Here is a 19,608-nt window from a genome sequence, read left to right as displayed (position 1 = left end):
GTGATGTCTCCTATGCTCCCACTGGAGCTCTTTTACTCTGGCTAATCTTCTCCACTGCCACAGCAGTGATGTCTCCTATGCTCCCACTGGAGCTCTTTTACTCTGGCTAATCTTCTCCACTGCCACAGCAGTGATGTCTCCTATGCTCCCACTGGAGCTCTTTTACTCTGGCTAATCTTCTCCACTGCCACAGCAGTGATGTCTCCTATGCTCCCACTGGAGCTCTTTTACTCCGGCTAATCTTCTCCACTGCCACAGCAGTGATGTCTCCTATGCTCCCACTGGAGCTCTTTTACTCCGGCTAATCTTCTCCACTGCCACAGCAGTGATGTCTCCTATGCTCCCACTGGAGCTCTTTTACTCTGGCTAATCTTCTCCACTGCCACAGCAGTGATGTCTCCTATGCTCCCACTGGAGCTCTTTTACTCTGGCTAATCTTCTCCACTGCCACAGCAGTGATGTCTCCTATGCTCCCACTGGAGCTCTTTTACTCTGGCTAATCTTCTCCACTGCCACAGCAGTGATGTCTCCTATAATACTTGATTAAACAAAGTAAAACTGACCAAACCAAAAAAGGTCATCTACATTTTTAACCTCGCTTCGCAAATCCAACCATACCAGTCAATTCTGGCATATCTGCAATGGAGAAGTTCTCAGGCTAAATCTCCTCTGGAACCCCTGTTCTTAGATGAATCCAAAAAACCCGTGACACGTTTTTGGTTCCAGAAACACCTCAAATCCGTTCTCCAACAGTCAGGCGTTCCAGCAAAGAATTCCGAGCTCGGAGCCCTCCCTCCGGACAGCACGCCATATACACATTAAACTTACCCATTCAAATTATATGTAAGTGTGAACTCGTGAAATGATGTTTTATTAACAAGGTTCGGGAGGAGCACGTTCAGATAATTAACACAAGTGGAAAGCACTCAGCAATCAATGGTGAGAGGTATAAATACTCAGCAGTCTCACCTCATTCCATTGACAGTTTTTGCAGCATCCCTCCACCACCCCTTCTCCACACTTCTAGTACTAAACACTTACATACGGGGGGAGTACTCTGGGTTCGGGCTGAATTCCGAGCTCGGAGCCCTCCCTCCGGACAGCACGCCATATACGCATTAAACTTACCCATTCAAATTATATGTAAGTGTGAACTCGTGAATCGCTTTTCAGCGTGTTTATCAACGCCGTTGACTTAACGTTACATTACTCTCTATATAAATATATATGACTTACCCCAACCCCGTCCCTAAACCTACCCGTCACTGGGGTTAATACCATTTATGAGTCTTCCCCTACCATCCTAGTAAAAAAATATCGCTCCCCAGATGTAGATTTACATTTTGCTTCGTTTCGCTCGGACATTTAACGGCGTAGACATACACGCGGAATCACTCGGACATTTAACGGCGTAGATATACACGCGGAAGATGACGGCGTGGACATACATGCGGATAGCTCAAAATGCGTATAGATAACACGCCACTTGACTTGAAAGTGGCGTGTATGTTTACGCAAAGTCATGATGTCATGTTGGCGTCACAGCCACGCGACTCTCTGTCGCACAGTAGGAAATTACCGTATGGACAGGAGGAGAAGCTCACGGGCAATCGGGAGGACGTCGAGGCAAAATGACAAAATAATTAATCAGAACACCTACAAAAAGTTTCTCCTGCTCCAAGATCATGGACAGCTCCTACTCACGCTCTCCGTCTCTGCGAGTTTCGGAAGGTAATGATTCAGATTGATCTTGGCACAGCTACTAGAAGACAGACGGTTTGCTCACGTCACATCTACGTCGTCGAGCTCAGTTTGAGTCTGCGCAGTACGCTGGACCCCCAGGAAGTAAGAGTTTCTAATTGGCTTCACTTTGTCTCCGTTGAATCCAATGGGGTCGCTGTGTCCATTTCTTTAACTGTCTATGCGTATTTCTCAGCCAGCGTCTTTACTTCCGCATAGCGCGTTCAATAGCGAACTAAGCGAAGTGTACTAGCGGCAAAACCTTCATAAAATTATTTTTCTCAGAAACGGAGACGATTTTAGAAACCGATTTGCTAGTTGGATTTCGCATGAAATGAGAGAATACTCACCCTCAAAGTTGTCGATGTACCTCGAAATATATAATTTCTTTATATAATGTCCTTCTCTTTCTTACTCTTAGGTGTGACAGCTGACTGCCTCACAATATTGTAAACATCATTCACGTTAACTGCTGGAAGTTCTTGTAAACAGCGAGTGTAATTTACCATTATCTCCACCGAATGGACGCATGCAGCGGATGTAACTGGGCGGGCTGAGACCAAACGCGGAAGCGATCGTGCATTGAGCCTATTGCTGAGTTCAGCTCGAACCCTGACAAAACACACTTGAAAAAGCTACATCACGGTGTTCAGAATTAATTGGGATTTTTTTTTTTTTTTTCAGAATTGAAAATTACAGACAGATAAATTAAAACCTTTGTAAGACACAGATAGTAAAAATATTTTCAAGATATCTGAAACACTAAGCTTTTAACCAAACCTTTTATGTAGGATTTTCAAAGGCAGTTTCACAGACCCCCTCCCACCAAAAAAATGTATTTGATGAATGTTTTTGTTATGTTTTGTTTCTCACTCCCCTATAATGAATATTTATGAGAATGAAGAGCTTTCCCACACTTTTTCTCAGCGTTGCACGAGACTTTGACAGAGACAGCAGGAAAAATGAGCTTCCAAAGATTAACAGTAAAATAAGTAATTTCACAGGTTCTGGAGTGTGATCCTGGTACAAATGAAGATGCTTCAGAGATTAAGGACAATGTTGTTGAAGACACAGAAAACGAATGGTCTACGGATTACTCCGAGGAAAAAGCTTCCACATCCACCGCCTCATCAGAGAGAAATCATCAATCACAGCAACATCAAGCATGGAGAGAAAGATGTGGAAAGTAGAACGGACATCTACACCACAACAGCGAGGAAGACTCCCAGCATCCGTTATAAAGAACATTTCATGTCCGACACGATTTGATATCTCAAGAGTCCACAACATATAATGTTGCTTCTGAATTAACTTCAGTGTCTGTCTTCATAACACAAGATGAGCCAACTTAGGAAAAGTAAACATTCATTTCATTATACATCAATATTAAATTGTTCAGAATATTTTGAGCATAAATGTAAATGCAAAAAAATGAAACGTTGCAATAAAAAAATAAAAAAAATAAATAAAAGTTAGAATACTGTTTATTTTCAAATTTTATCAAAACAAAACAGTTGAACAAATGGTTAAACAATATTTTCATAAATCATATGTTCAGATATTATATTTTTGTAATGTTTGACACGTGTTGGTATTAAAAGTTTACTGTTTGTACCTGAACATTTGTTGTTTTTCATAGTGTGATTTTTGGGGAATTGTATTGAATCTACTTAGGGTCAATTTGACCTTCTCCATAAAGAGCGTATCCAGAAATCGATCAGTGCAGGAGTCTGTTCCAGAAAGGAGGTGAAGTGAAAACTCTGAGTATGTTAACCCTGAAATGAGGGAAACTCTGGGCTTTCTGTTTCAGAATGGGAGGAATGTCAAACCTGAGAAAGCAGAGTAAGTCAAGCCCGTTTCTGAAAGAGAGGGAACTTATACTCAGAGTCTGTGAACCTAACCTGGTCGGGAGCAGGTTTTCTTCAGTAAACCCAGAGTTTCTTTCGGTCTCCTCCCCTTTTTTAAAGAGGAAGTGGTGTTTAAACACCTCATTCATTCTTTTGGTACATTTATTCATTGCTGTTTTTAGTTTTTTTTTTCTATTTTTTTAATAAGATGAAGTCTATAAAACTCAGGGATGGGCACCTTCGGTCCTGGAGGGCCACTGTCCTACAGAGTTTAGCTTCAACCCTAATCAAACACACCTGAACAAGCTAATCAAGGTCCTCAGGATTACTAGAAAAGGCAGGTGATTTTTTCAGGGTTGTTGCTCTATAGCCATCTAGTGGCTAAAATTATCATTTTTTACTTTAAAACTAAATTTTCCAAAATATGTGCAATTTTTTTTACACTAAACCATGTAAAATTATTCATGGTATCCCTATAAATGCAATTTAGAAATTTGGGTCTTTTATAAAGTGAATTTTACATAATAAGCTGTTTTTGTATGAAAACTAAAAAATATAAAAATAATAATTTATATACATTTAAAATAATAAATCCTCCAAAAACTGCACAAATGTGGAGTAAAAACATTAAAGGTCCCGTTCTACGTGATCCCATGTTTCAAACTTTAGTTAGTGTGTAATGTTGTTGTTAGAGTATAAATAATATCTGTAAAATTATAAAGCTCAAAGTTCAATGCCAAGCGAGATATTTTATTTAACAGAAGTTGACTACATAAAACGGCTCGATTGGACTACACCCCTCTACTTCCTTCATTAGTGACATCACCAGAACCGTGTTTAGACTAACCTCCGCCCACAGGAATGCTCCCTCAACTCTACTGGCTACTTGCGCACTTCTTATAACTTAGGCTACTGTGTTTACTCAGCTCTTACCGTGATTTTCTGAAGTAAAACTGACGCTTCATCTTTTGTGTGATGTACAATAAACTTTATTAAACTCATCAGTACATGTTTGATCATCATTCGGACCTGGTCCGAAACAGCAGACTTGTAGGCTGTTAATAAATAATGGATACATACAAGCAGATGACAATACGTTATAATAACCGTAATTAAACTACTAAACCATACCTGTTTCATCTCTATACAGCACTCTGACTCTGTAGGCATTATTGTCCGACTCGAAATGAACGCCGTTACTGAGAGTTTCTGATATTATCATCATTCCATGAGATGAATAGGGGTTATGCGCAACATACTTCCGGGTTCTACAAAACAGATATAACTACTTCCGTTCGTCAGCTACTGAGGTAAACACAGCGTAGGAATGGCGACCTTTTATAGCCGGTGTTTACAGGAGCTACCCATTCTATCCATTTCAGATGTACATCGTATTGCCAAACGGACTTCCAGAGCCCCGAGTACTCCGTTAGATAAAGGATTTAAGTTTTTACGCCTCCTCATTTATTCATGATTATGAAGGTATGTAAGTTAGTATATTTAGCGTTAGCTAACTATCAGTAAGTTAGTTTAGACTTGTATGCTATCATAGTGGTTTAACCTTTTATATTTGCTTGCAGACGATTAAAACAATCAAATGAAGACTGCATTTTATTTTTTTTATAAACATTTTTTTTTTCTGATACTTAAGCATTTGTGACATTTTAATTAAAACAGAAATAAGAATTGTATTCTAAAAAAAGCGCAAAATAAGTTACCTCAGAGATCATCTACCGCTGCAGATGTGTACGTTAATGCAAACCGGAAATGTTTATACCTGTTTTCCGGTTCGAACGTTGGGCGTAACCCAACTTACCCCTATTTGTCCTGACAGACTGAGCGCGAGCTCATGAAGCTCCGCCCCCTGGGTCGTCCAGCAGCAGCTCATTTGCATTTAAAGGGCACACACTGAAACAGCTCGTTTTTCTGAGCCCCAAAAAATGTCAATTTAAACATGCTGTAAAAAATGATCTGTTGGGTATTTTGAGCTCAAACTTCACATACACACTCTGGGGACATCAGAGACTTATTTTACATCTTGTGAAAAGGGGCATACAACGGGACCTTTAATAAACAGAGTAAAATTACATTTGTTAAAAAAAATTACTATTATAGTGTTACCAAATTACATGTTATTGTCTGGGGTCCCTGGGGAAGATCATCCGTTAAGAGAGTGGAGCAAAACTCGGCCTCCAAATGTTTGTATAGCCTACAAATCAGTTGCTCGTAACTATTAAAGGTTGAAGTTAACAACTGATAGGGTTCCCTAAATAGTGAACAGCATTAACTGAGAGACTTTTGTCCCTGACAACTGAAACTGAATCGAATTGCAAGCTTGAGAATCGAAATCGATACGAATCGTGAGGTGTTTGTCAATAATACCCAGCACTACTAATAGTTAGTGATGTGACATTTGAACCAACCGAGGCGTCGGAGCGTGTGTCGAGAAAAAGTGGGCGTGCCAGATGAAGCCGCGATTCGAGGCTTGTGTCGTTAACGTGAAAATCACGTGACTAATGACAAACGAGGCCTCATCGGTTCGGTCTGAGTGTCGCTTCCGGATAAAAGGCGATTCGAAACTCGCGCCACCTTGTGGGTGTTATCAGCAGTAGTAGAAGCAGTTGTAGTGTCAGAGGGTCAGAGAGTTAGAAAACTATCATTGTCATTGTCGTTATTGTGTCATATGTGAGGGCTGTATATTATTACATTATCAGGTTAGAATAGTTAGTATATTATTATTATAGTAGGCCTAAATTATAGTCTTGTTATATTAATTAGATAAGATTATTTGGATTGCTCTGGATTTTTGGATCTGGACTGGACTGCTTTTTGATTTGGATTTCCCTTTTGGATTTGTTTGCTTTATGTGACTCTTCCTTTTTCCTGGTAATGGAGCCAGCAAGAAAGAGGGAATCCTCCCCTGTCTGGGCTCAACAGAAGCATCAGTGTCCTCATTTGTACCACTGCCATTTTTACGTTCCCCTGCATCCTTGTGAAAGGATATTTTCCCAGGCTAGAGATATTTTGTCCAAGAAGAGGAATCGTCTAAACCCCAACTCACTTGAAATAATTCTGTTTCTCAAAAAAAAAATCTATTTTTATTTTCCTTCCTTCCGGACTATTCTGTTGCAGTTTACTTTAATCTGTTATCTATAATCTGTTAAATTAATAAATGTACTTTATTACATCCCCTCTAACATAAGCACTGCACTCAACAGTGTCACTGTTGTTGTTCATACTGTCCCTATCCAAACAATTTATGAATAATTAATTAATATGTGTGTGACTCTGGACAAGTAAATTCAGACAGAGAAAGATACATATTTTATATATTACACAGTAATGGACAAATGTCTGATCATGTCTTTTTATTATTGCAAATGAAAGGTTACAAACGTCAACAGTGAGTACAAAATAAATATTTTATTTATAAAAATATTTTTTATAAAATATACATTTAAATATACATCTATTTACATTACAAATAAATATTTTTATTTATAAAAGCATTTTTATAATATATTTTTTATAAAATGAGGGAGGGAGGGCGCGACACTGGTTCAGAATGAATTAATTTGTCTGCTATTTCTTTGCACAGTAGCTAGGTGTCACTAGTGAGCAATGCTGAATGAAGCTTCGAGTAATACTAATGAACCTTTAGCTGAAGCAATGGCCTGCGAGGTCTCAGTGGTTCAGAAAGCCTCATTTTGCCATCACTACTAATAGTTACACGTATAAGTTTGCGCGTTAATAACAGTGATTTGTCTTGTCAAACACTGTAGATGAAGGCGAGACGCTGCGCGCGCATGTGTTCAACAATGAGACTCGAGCCTCGCGCGCTGCTAACTGACCCAAACACCCGAGACAAACTAGCGAACCAGCCATCGCTCCGATCAGCAATATACAAACTAACACACATACACACGTTTATTAAGTGGTTTAGTGCATAGACATAATAAATGTATTTATAATGTCTATGGTTCAGTGCCCTACAGAGTACAGACTACAGAGTTGTGTGTGTGTAATACCGGTAAATGAATCGCGGCCGCCATCTAGCGTTCGGGATGACGAGACTTTTCAAATCAATACAGGAGCAAAAAAGACAAAGTGATGCAAAGAACAAATAAAATATCCTGGCCCAAAAAAAAAAAACAACACCACAGATTTTCTATAGTGATTTCATTTTTTTGATGGTCATAGTGTAGATTACAGTTCAAAAGTTTTGGTCAAGAAAAGTGTATTATTCACAAAGTGCATTTATAACTTTTCTTTTTAAAAAGTGTATTTCTCCCCCCAGAACGGATGCATAAACTGATCAAAACACACAGCAAAGTATTTTACAATGTTACAAAAGAGTATCGCCGTTTCCACAAAATATGAAGTAACATGACTGTTATAATAAATGTTTCTTGATCATCAAATCATCATTATTATAATGATTTCTGAAGGATCATCTGAAGACTGGAGTAATGATGCTGAATATTCAGCTTTGATCACAGGAATAAATTACACTTTACAATATATTCATTCACAATATATATTAGCAAAATATAATTTCTTATTTAATCACTGTCGTTTTGGGGTGAAAATCTTTTGTGAGATTCACCCAATTCAGAATTGACCTTGAATTCAACTTATATTTATGTATTATACACAATAATTATATGCATTAAAACAAGTTCAACAGTTTCATGAAGATCAGCTCTGCTCGTCTTCCTCACAGAATCAACAGAGTCAAATATATAATAACATATTTAAACAAAGAAACAACAAAAACCCAGAAAACATCCTCTGATATTCTTAATATGATCAACAAGATCTTCAAATCAACATCAACAAACGCTCAGACACAATCACACACACACACACACACACACAACAGGACAGTAAGTTTATACACTGATCACAGAAAACACACGAGAGAAGAAACAACAACAGCAACACTTTGTGTGTTTATTGTGTGTGTCAGTTATTCTCCATGATTGTATAGTTAGATCAACATGTTTAATTTGTAGAGTTAGGAAATGTGTTTCCCTCTAAACCACAGTGGATACACACTGTCCTCATAAACCACATATACCTGTGTGTGTGTGTGTGTGTGTGTGTGTGTGTGTGTGTTTAATGTGACACAGAGACACTGAAGTTTACATTATAAACTGTAAATCCAGCACAGAGGGGTTCAGTGAATGTGTGTGTGTCAGTCAGTTGTGTGCCAGACAGTTGTGTTTGTGTGTCGGTCAGTTGTATGTGTGTGCGTGTGTTTGTGTATCAGTCAGTTAGTTGTGTTGTGTGTGTCAGTCAGTTGTGTCTGTGTGTGTGTGTGTCAGACAGTTGTGTGTGTGTGTCAGTCAATTGTGTGTGTGTGTGTGTGTGTGTGTGTGTGTGTCAGTCAGTCAGTCAATTGTGTGTGTGTGTCAATGAGTTGTGTGTATGTTTCAATCAGTGTGTGTGTTAGTCAGTTTTGTGTGTGTGTGTGTGTGTGTCAATCTGTGTGCGTGTGAGTGTGCGTTTCAATCAGTGTGTGTTAGTCAGCTGTGTGTGTTAGTCAGTGTGTGTGTGTGTGTGTGTGTGTGTGTTAGTCAGTTGTGTGTCAGTCAGTGTGTATGTGTCAGTGTGTTTGTGTGTTTCTGTCAGTTGACAGTTAGACAGTTAGTTGTGTGTGTGTGTGTGTGTGTGTGTGTGTGTGTGTGAGAGTTGTGTGTGTCAGTCTGTCAGTTGTGTGTGCGTGTGTGTCAGTCAGTTGTGTGTGTGTGTGTTTCAGTCAGTGTGTGTGTTAGTCAGCTATGTGTGTGTGTGTGTGTGTGTCATTCAGTGTGTGTGTGTGTTTCAGTCAGTGTGTGTCAGTCAGTTGTGTGTGTGTCAGTCAGTTGTGTGTGAGTGTCAGTCAGTTGTGTGTGTGTATGTGTCAGTCAGTTGTGTGTGTGTGTCAGTCAGTCAGTTGTGTGTGTGTGTATGTATGTATGTGTCAGTCAGTTGTGTGTGTGTGTGTGTATATATGTGTCAGTCAGTTGTGTGTGTGTGTGTGTGTGTGTGTGTGTGTTTAATGTGACACAGAGACACTGAAGAGTTAACATTATAAAGTCCAAATCCAGCACAGAGGGGTTCAGTGAATGTGTGTGTGAATGTGTGTAAGTGTGTGAGTGTGTGTGTGTCAGAGACGCTGTAGAAGGACAGAGTGCCGGCCGACACGTCCACACACACTCCTACTCTCTTACAGGATCCTGAACCAGCAGAAACAGCAGTGCGGTTAATATTGTGCCAGACAGTGAATCCGTGATCAGAGCGGCTCAGACTCCAGGACTTCTGATTACATCCAAACCCACAGTCACTCCATCCTTTCCTCTTGATTCCTTTATATGACACTGATATTTCAGCACGATCTCCACTCCATTCAGCCTCCCAGTAACAGCGTCCAGTCAGACTCTCTCCACACAGAACCTGATGACGATCATCAAATCTCTCTGGATGATCAGGATACGACTGACTCTCTTCCACATACGTCACCTTTCTGTTCTCCTCAGACAGAACGAGATGAGTGTGTGCTGTGTTTGGATCCAGTGTGAGATCAACGGCATCTGAACACAAGAACACACACATTACAACAGCAACATTTTCAACAACACACACTAAATCTGTGTTTCTGGACTTACATTTTCGGGGTCCTGCTGTCATCCTGAATTCTCCTCCGTGATCCACACTAGAAAACACATTTACATCATTTATTATTTAATCATCATATTATTATTATTCATTTATGCCATTTTATATTTATATTATAATATTTCCTTCTGTAGTTTAATCTCATGATTGAGTGTTTGATGTTTGTCTTCATGTTTCAGTGTTGAGCGTCACAGGACGATGTTGAGAAACTCTGATCTTACACTGATTCTGCTTTATTATAATAACATTTGTTCATTTGTTCTAGTCGGACGAAGTGTGAATATTGAAACATGCGCTACTGAGATTATTGTATAAACGGCTCTTTTTATCGTCATCTCTTCGTCTCCGGCTTCTGTCTCTCTCAGTCAAACTCTCGGCTGAATGAAGACTCGTTTCTTCTGGCAGGGATTCGGCGTCCGGGTCGATCTAATCTCTAATATATCTTGCTTTTTTACAACTGAACTCGAGTGAATAAAGATGAAGAGGAAATATCTCAGTCCAAAAGAAGACAGAATAAGCAGAAGATCAAATAAATACTGATAAATTACAGATTTATTTCCACAAACTGCTCTGGACATCTGAAGTTCTTCTCAAAGAAAGCCCATAAAGTCTAGAGTTATTTCTTTATGAGTAATTCATGTTCACATGAGGTTTAGTGACATCAGAACACACGAACACAAGCTGAACTGAGTGCCGCTGTTGTTCTGCGATGAGATGATAGCGAATAAAAAGGACACAAATATTCTTCGACTTTAAATTACAAATCCACATTCGAAAGCAGAAACGGTGCATTAGAGTTTAGGAGACTATCAGTGACACACAAGATGAGGATGATGTTTATGTGTCATTGTTGTGTATTAATGTTTTGTTCGCCAGCTGCTGTTCATTCAACATATTAGAGAAATAGAGAAGCTCAATGCAGACAACATCTTGTTCACGTCAAAACCGAAACCAAATCATTCACACACAGAACACACACATTTTGTGCATTTTCTAGACAGAAACTTTGTCAGTCTCTCACAAGAGCGCCGCATGTTTAGAAAACCATGTAAAGTTAAAAGAGGTTCAACTTTATTTGACCCTGGATCACAAACCCAGTCTCGAGTCGCACGGGTATATCTGTGGCAATCGCCGACAACACATTATATGGGTCAAAATTGTCGATTTTTCTTTTATGCCAAAAATCATGAGGATATTCAGTAAAGATCAAGTTCCATGAAGATATTTAGTAAATTTCCTACTGTAAATATATAAAACATGTATGTGTGAGAGAATGCGGCACAATCGCCATCATTAATGCACAACTTTAAAGGAGATTTTCTCAATGTTTCGATTTTTTTGCACCTTCAGATTCCAGATCTTCAATAGTTGAATCTCGGCCAAATATTGTCCTGTTGTCGTAATGGAAAGCTCATTTATTCAGCTTTCAGATGATGTATAAATCTCAATTTAAAATTTTTTTTACCCATGTGACTGGTTTTGAGGTCCAGGGTCACATGTGACTCGAGACTTTATGGGGATTTTTTTATTCCACTGCATCTCATATGTGTTTTAATGTAATCTGTGTGATCGGCGCTTCAGCTCTTTCTCTTAAATATGCATAAATACATGATGCTGTTTGGTTCATAATTGTTTATGCAATTTATGAAATTATATTTAATTTATAAATGTTAGTTTAAGCATTATGCACTTTTTTTTTTTTTACAGCCGTGTTATTTTATAGCTTTGAATAAACAATTGAATGCAGTACATTAATATTTTGCTCATTGCGCCCTCTTGTGGCCTCAGGAGACGAGCCAGAAGTTTCATTAACACTTATTTAATCTTCATTTTAAACCTGTCAGCTGCTTTTGAAGAATCCCCAGAAATGCCAAACTCAAACTAAAGCAGTTTAATTAACAGTTCATGAACCCTTTGCACTAAAAGCTCAAGTATGGACTCATTTGAAAGCAGACACTTGGCAGATTATTGTAAAGTCATTAAATAGTCATAATGAAATGACAATAGATTTAAATAGCTTCAAAGTAAGTTATTAGAAATGTATTTTTCTGACCATGTTATATTTATTGGCACTTTTATTAAATGTTTATAGAGATCTTATTTTGAGAAGACTCTAAAACACTAACTAATGTTTATTGTCATTTTCTAAGCATCCATTAGTGTCTCTATTGTTTTGTGGTGCAAACGAGCCCCATTCAGTCTCAGTCTCTCCTGCACACTTCACACCTCTCCGGCCCGGTTATGGCTCTAATTATACTTTTGTCTTCATTATAATAGTAGTATAACTGCGCAGCGCGTCTGTGTTGTACGTCAGACGCATCACACACATGACCAGCGTCGGCCAATAGTGAGCCTTCGTGTGACGTGCAACACAGACGCGCTGCGCTAAAACACTACGTGAACTCACTCGAGGCCCAGAGAGAAGGAAATGAAAAGTGGAATAAAGTCGTTTTTTTTTTTTTTGCGCACAAAAAGTATTCTCGTCGCTTTATAAACTTAAGATTGAGCCACTGTAGTCACTTGGACTATATTAACGATGTCTTTAATACATTTTCTGGGCCAGCAAGTTATATTGTCTTAGAAGCCTATGGAGGAGTGATCCAGCTCTCAGATTTAATCAAAAATATCTTAATTTGTGTCCCGAAGATGAACGAAGGTCTTACAGGGTTGGAACAACATGAGGGTGAGGAATTACTGACAGAATTTTCATTTTTGGGTGAACTAACCCTTTAAGCCTGCTAAAATGCATTGTATGAGCTTCTGTTACTGTCACTTTTCATTCTATTGCTCTATCATATTTTATCTTTCATTTAATAGCACAGCACATATTTATAGCAGCTCCAGAAGGGCTCAGTGCTGAGGATCGGGTCAGTGGTACAAATGTTTAGATACCAGTGAAATTTCAATTATTTAATCCAATTTTGATACAACAAAACTACCAGCCTAATTTATGTGAATTTAACATTATTAAAGACAAGTAAGCAGTCAGTAACAAAATGAGAACAAATAATCGAATTACAAATAGGACAAATAAATACAATAGAACAAAGAAAGGCTACAAATGAAATAAACAGTGTTTTTAGAGTTTTTCAGGTAGATCTAACATACAGATATTTGAATAAAGTCATCAAATGTGAAAAATATTCATTACTGTCTAAATTAAATATAGATGGATATTTTAGTAAAGTTGAAAAAGGTAGCCTATTTAGTCAAGAGCAGTGAGTAATTTATTTGTCCTTTGTTTGATTAACATTAAAACACAGTAGCAGGATTATTAGACTGCTGTCCCTTTAAGACCGAACGGACATGGCCACGTTTACTTGAGATATAACTGACTTTGTTTACTAGGATACTCAACAAGACGGGCGTTTTTACATAAACTTCGTACGGAATTCGTCCGTTTAAGCGCAAGACGTGAAAGACAATTCAATTCAGTATTCGCGCGCTGTCTATCAAGACGTTGGTTTGCGGGGCTCGCGCTTCGGATGTTTGCGTTCATTAAACTTCTTGACGTCTTCAAACGTCCTGTAATAATGTAGGGAACCACTCGTTATACATAAATCAGGTAACAGTTCATGTTTTACTTTACTTACATATACGATTTCGTTTTAATCCAAATGACACGTGCTGAGTGAACGATCAGCAATCAAGAGCATTCAACAGAAGTTCTCTCGCTCTCTCTCTCTCCCCTTCTCTCTCTCGTCAGTTAACGTTAATAATAAGCAACATGCCTCGTTTTATTTTCATTGCCATTGACATCCGACTGGACTACAAACTTTCCACTGATGTCTGTTTAAAGGGATGTGCTCGACCATCTCGCGCATCTGTGCCGTTGTTACGGTGGTGAACAATCTGACGCGCGCGTGTACGCAGATAGTTTTACCTGGATTTCCAGCAGATGTTAGACGGCTACAGATTCGTCACAGCGAATTTTTCACTGAGCAGATTTAAAAGCTTTCCGCATTATTGGTAAATGTTTGTATCATATTAGGACACTGTTGTTTACTCTGTCGCTGCTCCGCTGAATGTTTCAGACGCATTTAAGGGAAGTTTTAATGTGTTTTAATTTCACGACACACAGACCACGCCCACATTATTTTGTTACATTCGTTTCAATGAAATTGAATATCTGATGACCACTGTTAGTAGATTAAATAAATTATGCTATTGGCATTGTGTCTTTGCAGTGCGTGTGTATTCGCAGATTATTGTTATGATGCCAATTTGTGGCTTAATTTAAATTGAGCAGCAATACTGCTGTGGTTAAAGGGATGTCAAGCATTTATTTATTATTTATTTTAATTGTTTTGCAATGTATATATATACATTTTTCTCACCCATTGGCCAGTTTGGCCTTCATGCCTATGCTGCTCTTCATCTAATATAATCATGTTATATTTGTAAATAAATGTCACAATTGTATTGTCTTTTTTAAGAACAATTTAACACACCATCACCCTTCATTGTGAAATTTTCACATTTCCTCTTTATATAATCAAACTCCTTTCTTGAGCAGCGATCGGGATATTGGTTATAAGTTTTTGATTTGTCTAACTTTAATTGCATCCATTTGCTGTGGCAGTATATGGCCTAACAACAACAACACTTAATTTATAGACCTTTTAATCTGTTCCTAACGGTTAGCAGACGACAATAATGAAAGCACATGATGTGATGAATAACAAGTAAAGAGAATGTTAATGAGATTCATGGTACCAGTCAAATGAAGAGAACTGGCATAATTTAAATTTATATTACATAAAAAGAGGCCCACACCCATTACATTTTATTTATAAAACTGATAGACCATTTTGTCATATTTATTTTGTTAAAAGCATTTCAAACAATAAAGCATTTCCTTTCATTGTTTTAGAGAGGGTCACGCTATTCGTGTGAGGTGACAAATGATTAAGAGGTTAGTGATGTAGGCATATATATATATATATATATATATATATATATATATCAGTATATATTTGTAATAATTCGTTATCACTATATCATTTGTTTTACTTATTTCAGTAATACAATTTGTGGTTGCCTCTCAGTGTTTTTCACAGGACTTTAATCACTAAAGACAAAGTGTTTTCTACATGTCCAATACAAGACATTAGATACACAACATTCAAGTTCATGTTTGAGCTACAAGAAAGCTCGATACAATGTACAATTCAATATTACTATATAAAATTCACTTAATTTAAATAATTATGACTAAGAAGATGCAGTATTACATACAGAGTTGTTCTGAAAGAAGAAGAAATTATTTTTTCTTTATTAATTTTTTCTTTTATAAATCTGTTGAAAATGTTACAAGTTCATGAGATAATTAACTTCATGACCCTATAAGCATAGCTGCTTTATGTCCAGGGAAAAGGATACGGAGGCGTCAGAGCTGGTTGTACAGAAAAGAGATCTTAATATAATCAGTAAAATAAGCTGATAAGTGTTTTTATATAAAAAATAATAGATCCATTATAAAATTAGGCTATATAGGCTATGCAGATCAATAAATGCAACTTGTTGAAAAAAAAATGTAAATGACTTTGCAATTTATGTTTCTTTTATGTTTCTTTTAGGTAGCCTAGCTACTTCAATTTGATCTACATCTTTTGTTATTTGTGATTAGAACTCATGACAAACACACTACAGAAAATATGATACACTAATGTTGAGAAGAAGATTCGTCTTCTGAAGTGTGCTGACAAGTCTGTTCATCCAATGAAACCGAAAGCCCCATGTTAACATAAGCGTGGTTTCTGAGCTTGACACTAAAGTATGTAGCCTGGGAAAACCCAGACAACTTCCGGCAAATTTAGATTTGCTCTGCAAGTTAGTCTGGCAAAGAGCTCATTCAAGCCCATTTCCATGCCGTCAAAATCGTGGCACCAATCAGAAATGTTGAGGCGGGCTTTACACAATGACGATCGCTCTGATTGGTTTTAGGTCTATCCAATCGCCCCCAGAGGCATTTGAGCGACGTCCGTTCAACTTTTAAATGCATTATTATATTCAAATTGCAAACACATGAGGACAGTCTCCATGAAAGATCCACTGGCAGATGAACGTGCTACTACATTTCTCTCCGAAACGGTAGGAAATTAAATTAGATTTAATAGAGGATTTTAACTGTGACACGATGATTGACAGGGCAGTTTAAGTGACAGGATGCACGCAACAGATACATCCGATAAAGATGACGAAGTAGTACTATCCCATATAGTATATGCATACTTTATTGCTACACATTCAAAAGTAAATATCTTTTCTTCACAAAAAGAGTACATACTTTTATGGCGTAGTGTAACTTAAGCATATGGCTTTACACGATGACGATCGCTCTGATTGGTTTTAGGTCTATCCAACTGCGACCAGAGGCATTTGAGCGACGTCCGTTGGTGACGCCCCTTTGGAAATGATTTGTCTATGGAGCATTGCCAGACCATAACTCAGTTACTACTCAGAATGGTCTGGTTCTAACCAGGCTATAAAGCATGTTAAACTTCTTTGAAATTGCATCAAATACGCAGGAACATACACTTCAAAAACAAATCGCTTTATTATGCATACCAGTGTATACAACTGGTGAAACATACGTTTTTAAAAATGGCTGTGACGAATCTGTAGCCGTCTAACACCTGCTGGAAATCCAGGTAAAACTTTCTGCGTGCATGCGTGTTCCCCCCAGGGGGGCAGGGTTTCATAAAATATTGAAGCTTCCCCGGGCGCCGCCATGCTGTTAGCATCCCATTGACTTCCATTCATTTTGGCATCACTTCGACAGCGAATAGCTTTACATCTGAGGCGTTTAAAGACTCCATTTGTCCATTATTTATTTCTAAAGAACACAAACATTTATAAAAGGCTCCATTACCTTGTATCTTACGTTACGGCCCCGTAGATGCAGTTTTTGTAAAAATAGGCTAACGAATGCGTCATAACCACGCGACTCTCTGTCGCACAGTAGAGAATTACCGTATGAACAGGAGGAGAAGCTCGCAGGCAGTCGGGGGGACGTGGAGGCAAAATGACAAAGTAATTAATCAGAATACTTAGCAAAATTTTCTCCTGCTCCTAGCTCATGGACACCTCCTACTCACACTCTCCGTCTCTGCAAGATTCAGAAGGGAATAATTCAGATTTCTCTTGGCACAGCTACTAGAAGACAGACGGGTTGCTCACGTCACATCTACGTGGTCAAGCTCAGTTTGAGTCTGCGCAGTACGCTCAGCCATCAGGAAGAGAGTGCTTCTAATTGACTTCACTTCTCTCCGTTGAATCCAATGGGGTCGCTGTGTCCAGTTTATATACTGTCTATTTTTCCCCCTCGATGAATTGCTGTTGAGTTCACTTCCGTGTTGGTTTCAAGAGAGAGACTATCATTTTGGGTATAAATTCAATAAATATTATTCCTCTCTATAGAAATCTGACGTATAGACCAAATCTGCACAATTTTGAGCTAAAAGCCCTGAGGGACATTGTTTTGTCAGCGCTTTCATGACGACCGTACAGGAGGTTTTTGCTGAACGGGAGCGGCTGACGCTCATAATTCGTATTAAAGGTATCGACTCATTTTTATTAATACATAACTCCTGACACAAATTAAGACATAACTGTCACTATAAGTTTCTCAGAATAAAATAGTCGTCAAATACTGAAGCTTGAGTCTTCGACCTTTTTAATGATAGTTTGTCATGGTAATAACATTAAATCTAATGGAACTAATTTAAACAAAGAACGATTCAGTGCGTCGACGTCCTTGTGAAGGTTAACAGGATAATATATAAGAAAGATGTTGACTGTTAAAACTAAAATGATTTGTTGTTTGCATTAATAAATTTTGTAAATTAAAAAATACAGTGTTTAAATTAAAACTTGTTCTACTGGTCTGTTTAAAAAAGGTTATACAAATGTTAAATAATTATTGATACTGTATGATGTGAAATGATATTATATATTATATAAACAATATTATATTGTGATAAATTGTTCAGCTGTATCGCCCAGCCCTTCTCTAGTCATAATCATTTTGTGAAAATCAATATAGTGAAGTTTCAGCTGTACAAACACTTTAATATTTGAATGCAGTGTATAGTTTGATTGTATATCAAGAAATATCCTCGTTTTAGTGGACTCAATTGAAAAACAGACTACTCATAACTAATGTAAAAAAAAAAAAAAAAAAAAAAAAACTAATTGAATTGAGATAATCGGTTTCCTCAAATTAATCGAGTTAGCTTACCTTGCTGGGTTGTACAGTGTATAGTCACGGAGCAGAACATAACACTGATTATTTTGTTGTGCAGTTTCAGTTTGTTAACTTACCGTCCACTAGCAGTTGTGCTACTGGTCCATTTCATACATGCAGTACACAGGCACTTAATATTAATTTGACATATTTGTTTGTTTTGTTTGTATCATGTCTTTTGGGTACAAACATACACATAGATATAAAAAGAGTGTTACAGCTGCACACAGTCATTTTCTATCATTAAAGACTTACAAACGTAAACAAATGTGACCCGTGCTGGCAAATAAAGTCAAAATGTGCACAGACTAATTATGAGTTACAGGCAAAATAAGTGAAAAATGTACATTTTGGCCGAATTTGAGGTTTTCACAAAAAATGAGTTCATTAAGCCCTCTCTAGCGATCCCAACGCTCCAAATAGCAATGAAACATCTAAAACTATCTTTATTTGTATGTTTTCTGAGAGGAGTACCTTTCCTTCAGTCGTGACAAAATGCCGTTTTCTCTGCTCACTTTTCGATGACTGGCGCTTCCTCTCAGCACAAGTTTGGTATTGTTTTAAAGCGCAGCATTTCAACTTTGTGAATATTCATAGCGAATTCTCAGTGGCATGAGTCTGAACCAATGAAATGTGATTTTCAAACTCATGCTGATGTAAACAGAACGATTTTATTCTAGCTGACTGACAGATCTGAAGCGTGTGCACAAAGACGCCTCAGACAGCACATAATCCCGATATACACATACACCCAGAATTACAGTGTTTCAAAATATCTGTCTTTGCGAGTATTCACGCAAACATTATCTGTGATATGCGCTAATTTGTATATATTTTAAAAAACGAAATCTGAGTATTGGATAAAGCCAGATTAAAAATTATTTTTTCATTGTGTTCACATATTAGATGGGGAAAAAATTTCAGAGGGATTTATGGATATCTACTTTTGTTATCCTGTAAATCAGAATATACTGTCAATAGCCTTAAAAAAATGATTTTCGCCATGTTTTTTGGAATAAAATGTTATATAAATCAGGCTAGGAATAATATATTTACAAATCCCTCCGTAAATGTCTTCATAATATAACTAGGTACAAGACTGGAAAGTTTGGT

The 19,608-nt window shown here is 37.7% G+C and overlaps 1 protein-coding gene across 6 annotated transcripts in view; it reads right to left on the bottom strand.

Moving 5' to 3' along the window:
• Positions 1–19,608, bottom strand: part of LOC311294900 (uncharacterized protein) — a 151,006-nt gene that overhangs the window by 95,952 nt on the left and 35,446 nt on the right. For 2 of the 6 annotated variants that reach the window (XM_084415963.1, XM_084415965.1), the window contains one exon: positions 8,951–10,284. The exons of 1 other annotated variant lie outside the window; for it this stretch is intronic. In XM_084415963.1, the coding sequence (XP_084272089.1) occupies positions 9,588–10,284 (697 nt within the window). In that variant the 3' untranslated portion in view covers positions 8,951–9,587. 3 more of the 6 variants (XM_084415964.1, XM_084415967.1, XM_084415966.1) reach the window with 3 other exon arrangements.

The sequence above is a fragment of the Rutilus rutilus genome (assembly GCF_951802725.1).
Source record: "Rutilus rutilus genome assembly, chromosome: 1".
Lineage (NCBI taxonomy): Eukaryota > Metazoa > Chordata > Actinopteri > Cypriniformes > Leuciscidae > Rutilus > Rutilus rutilus.
Note: the sequence above shows the minus strand (reverse complement) of the source record. Positions and strands in the feature narration are given on the sequence as shown.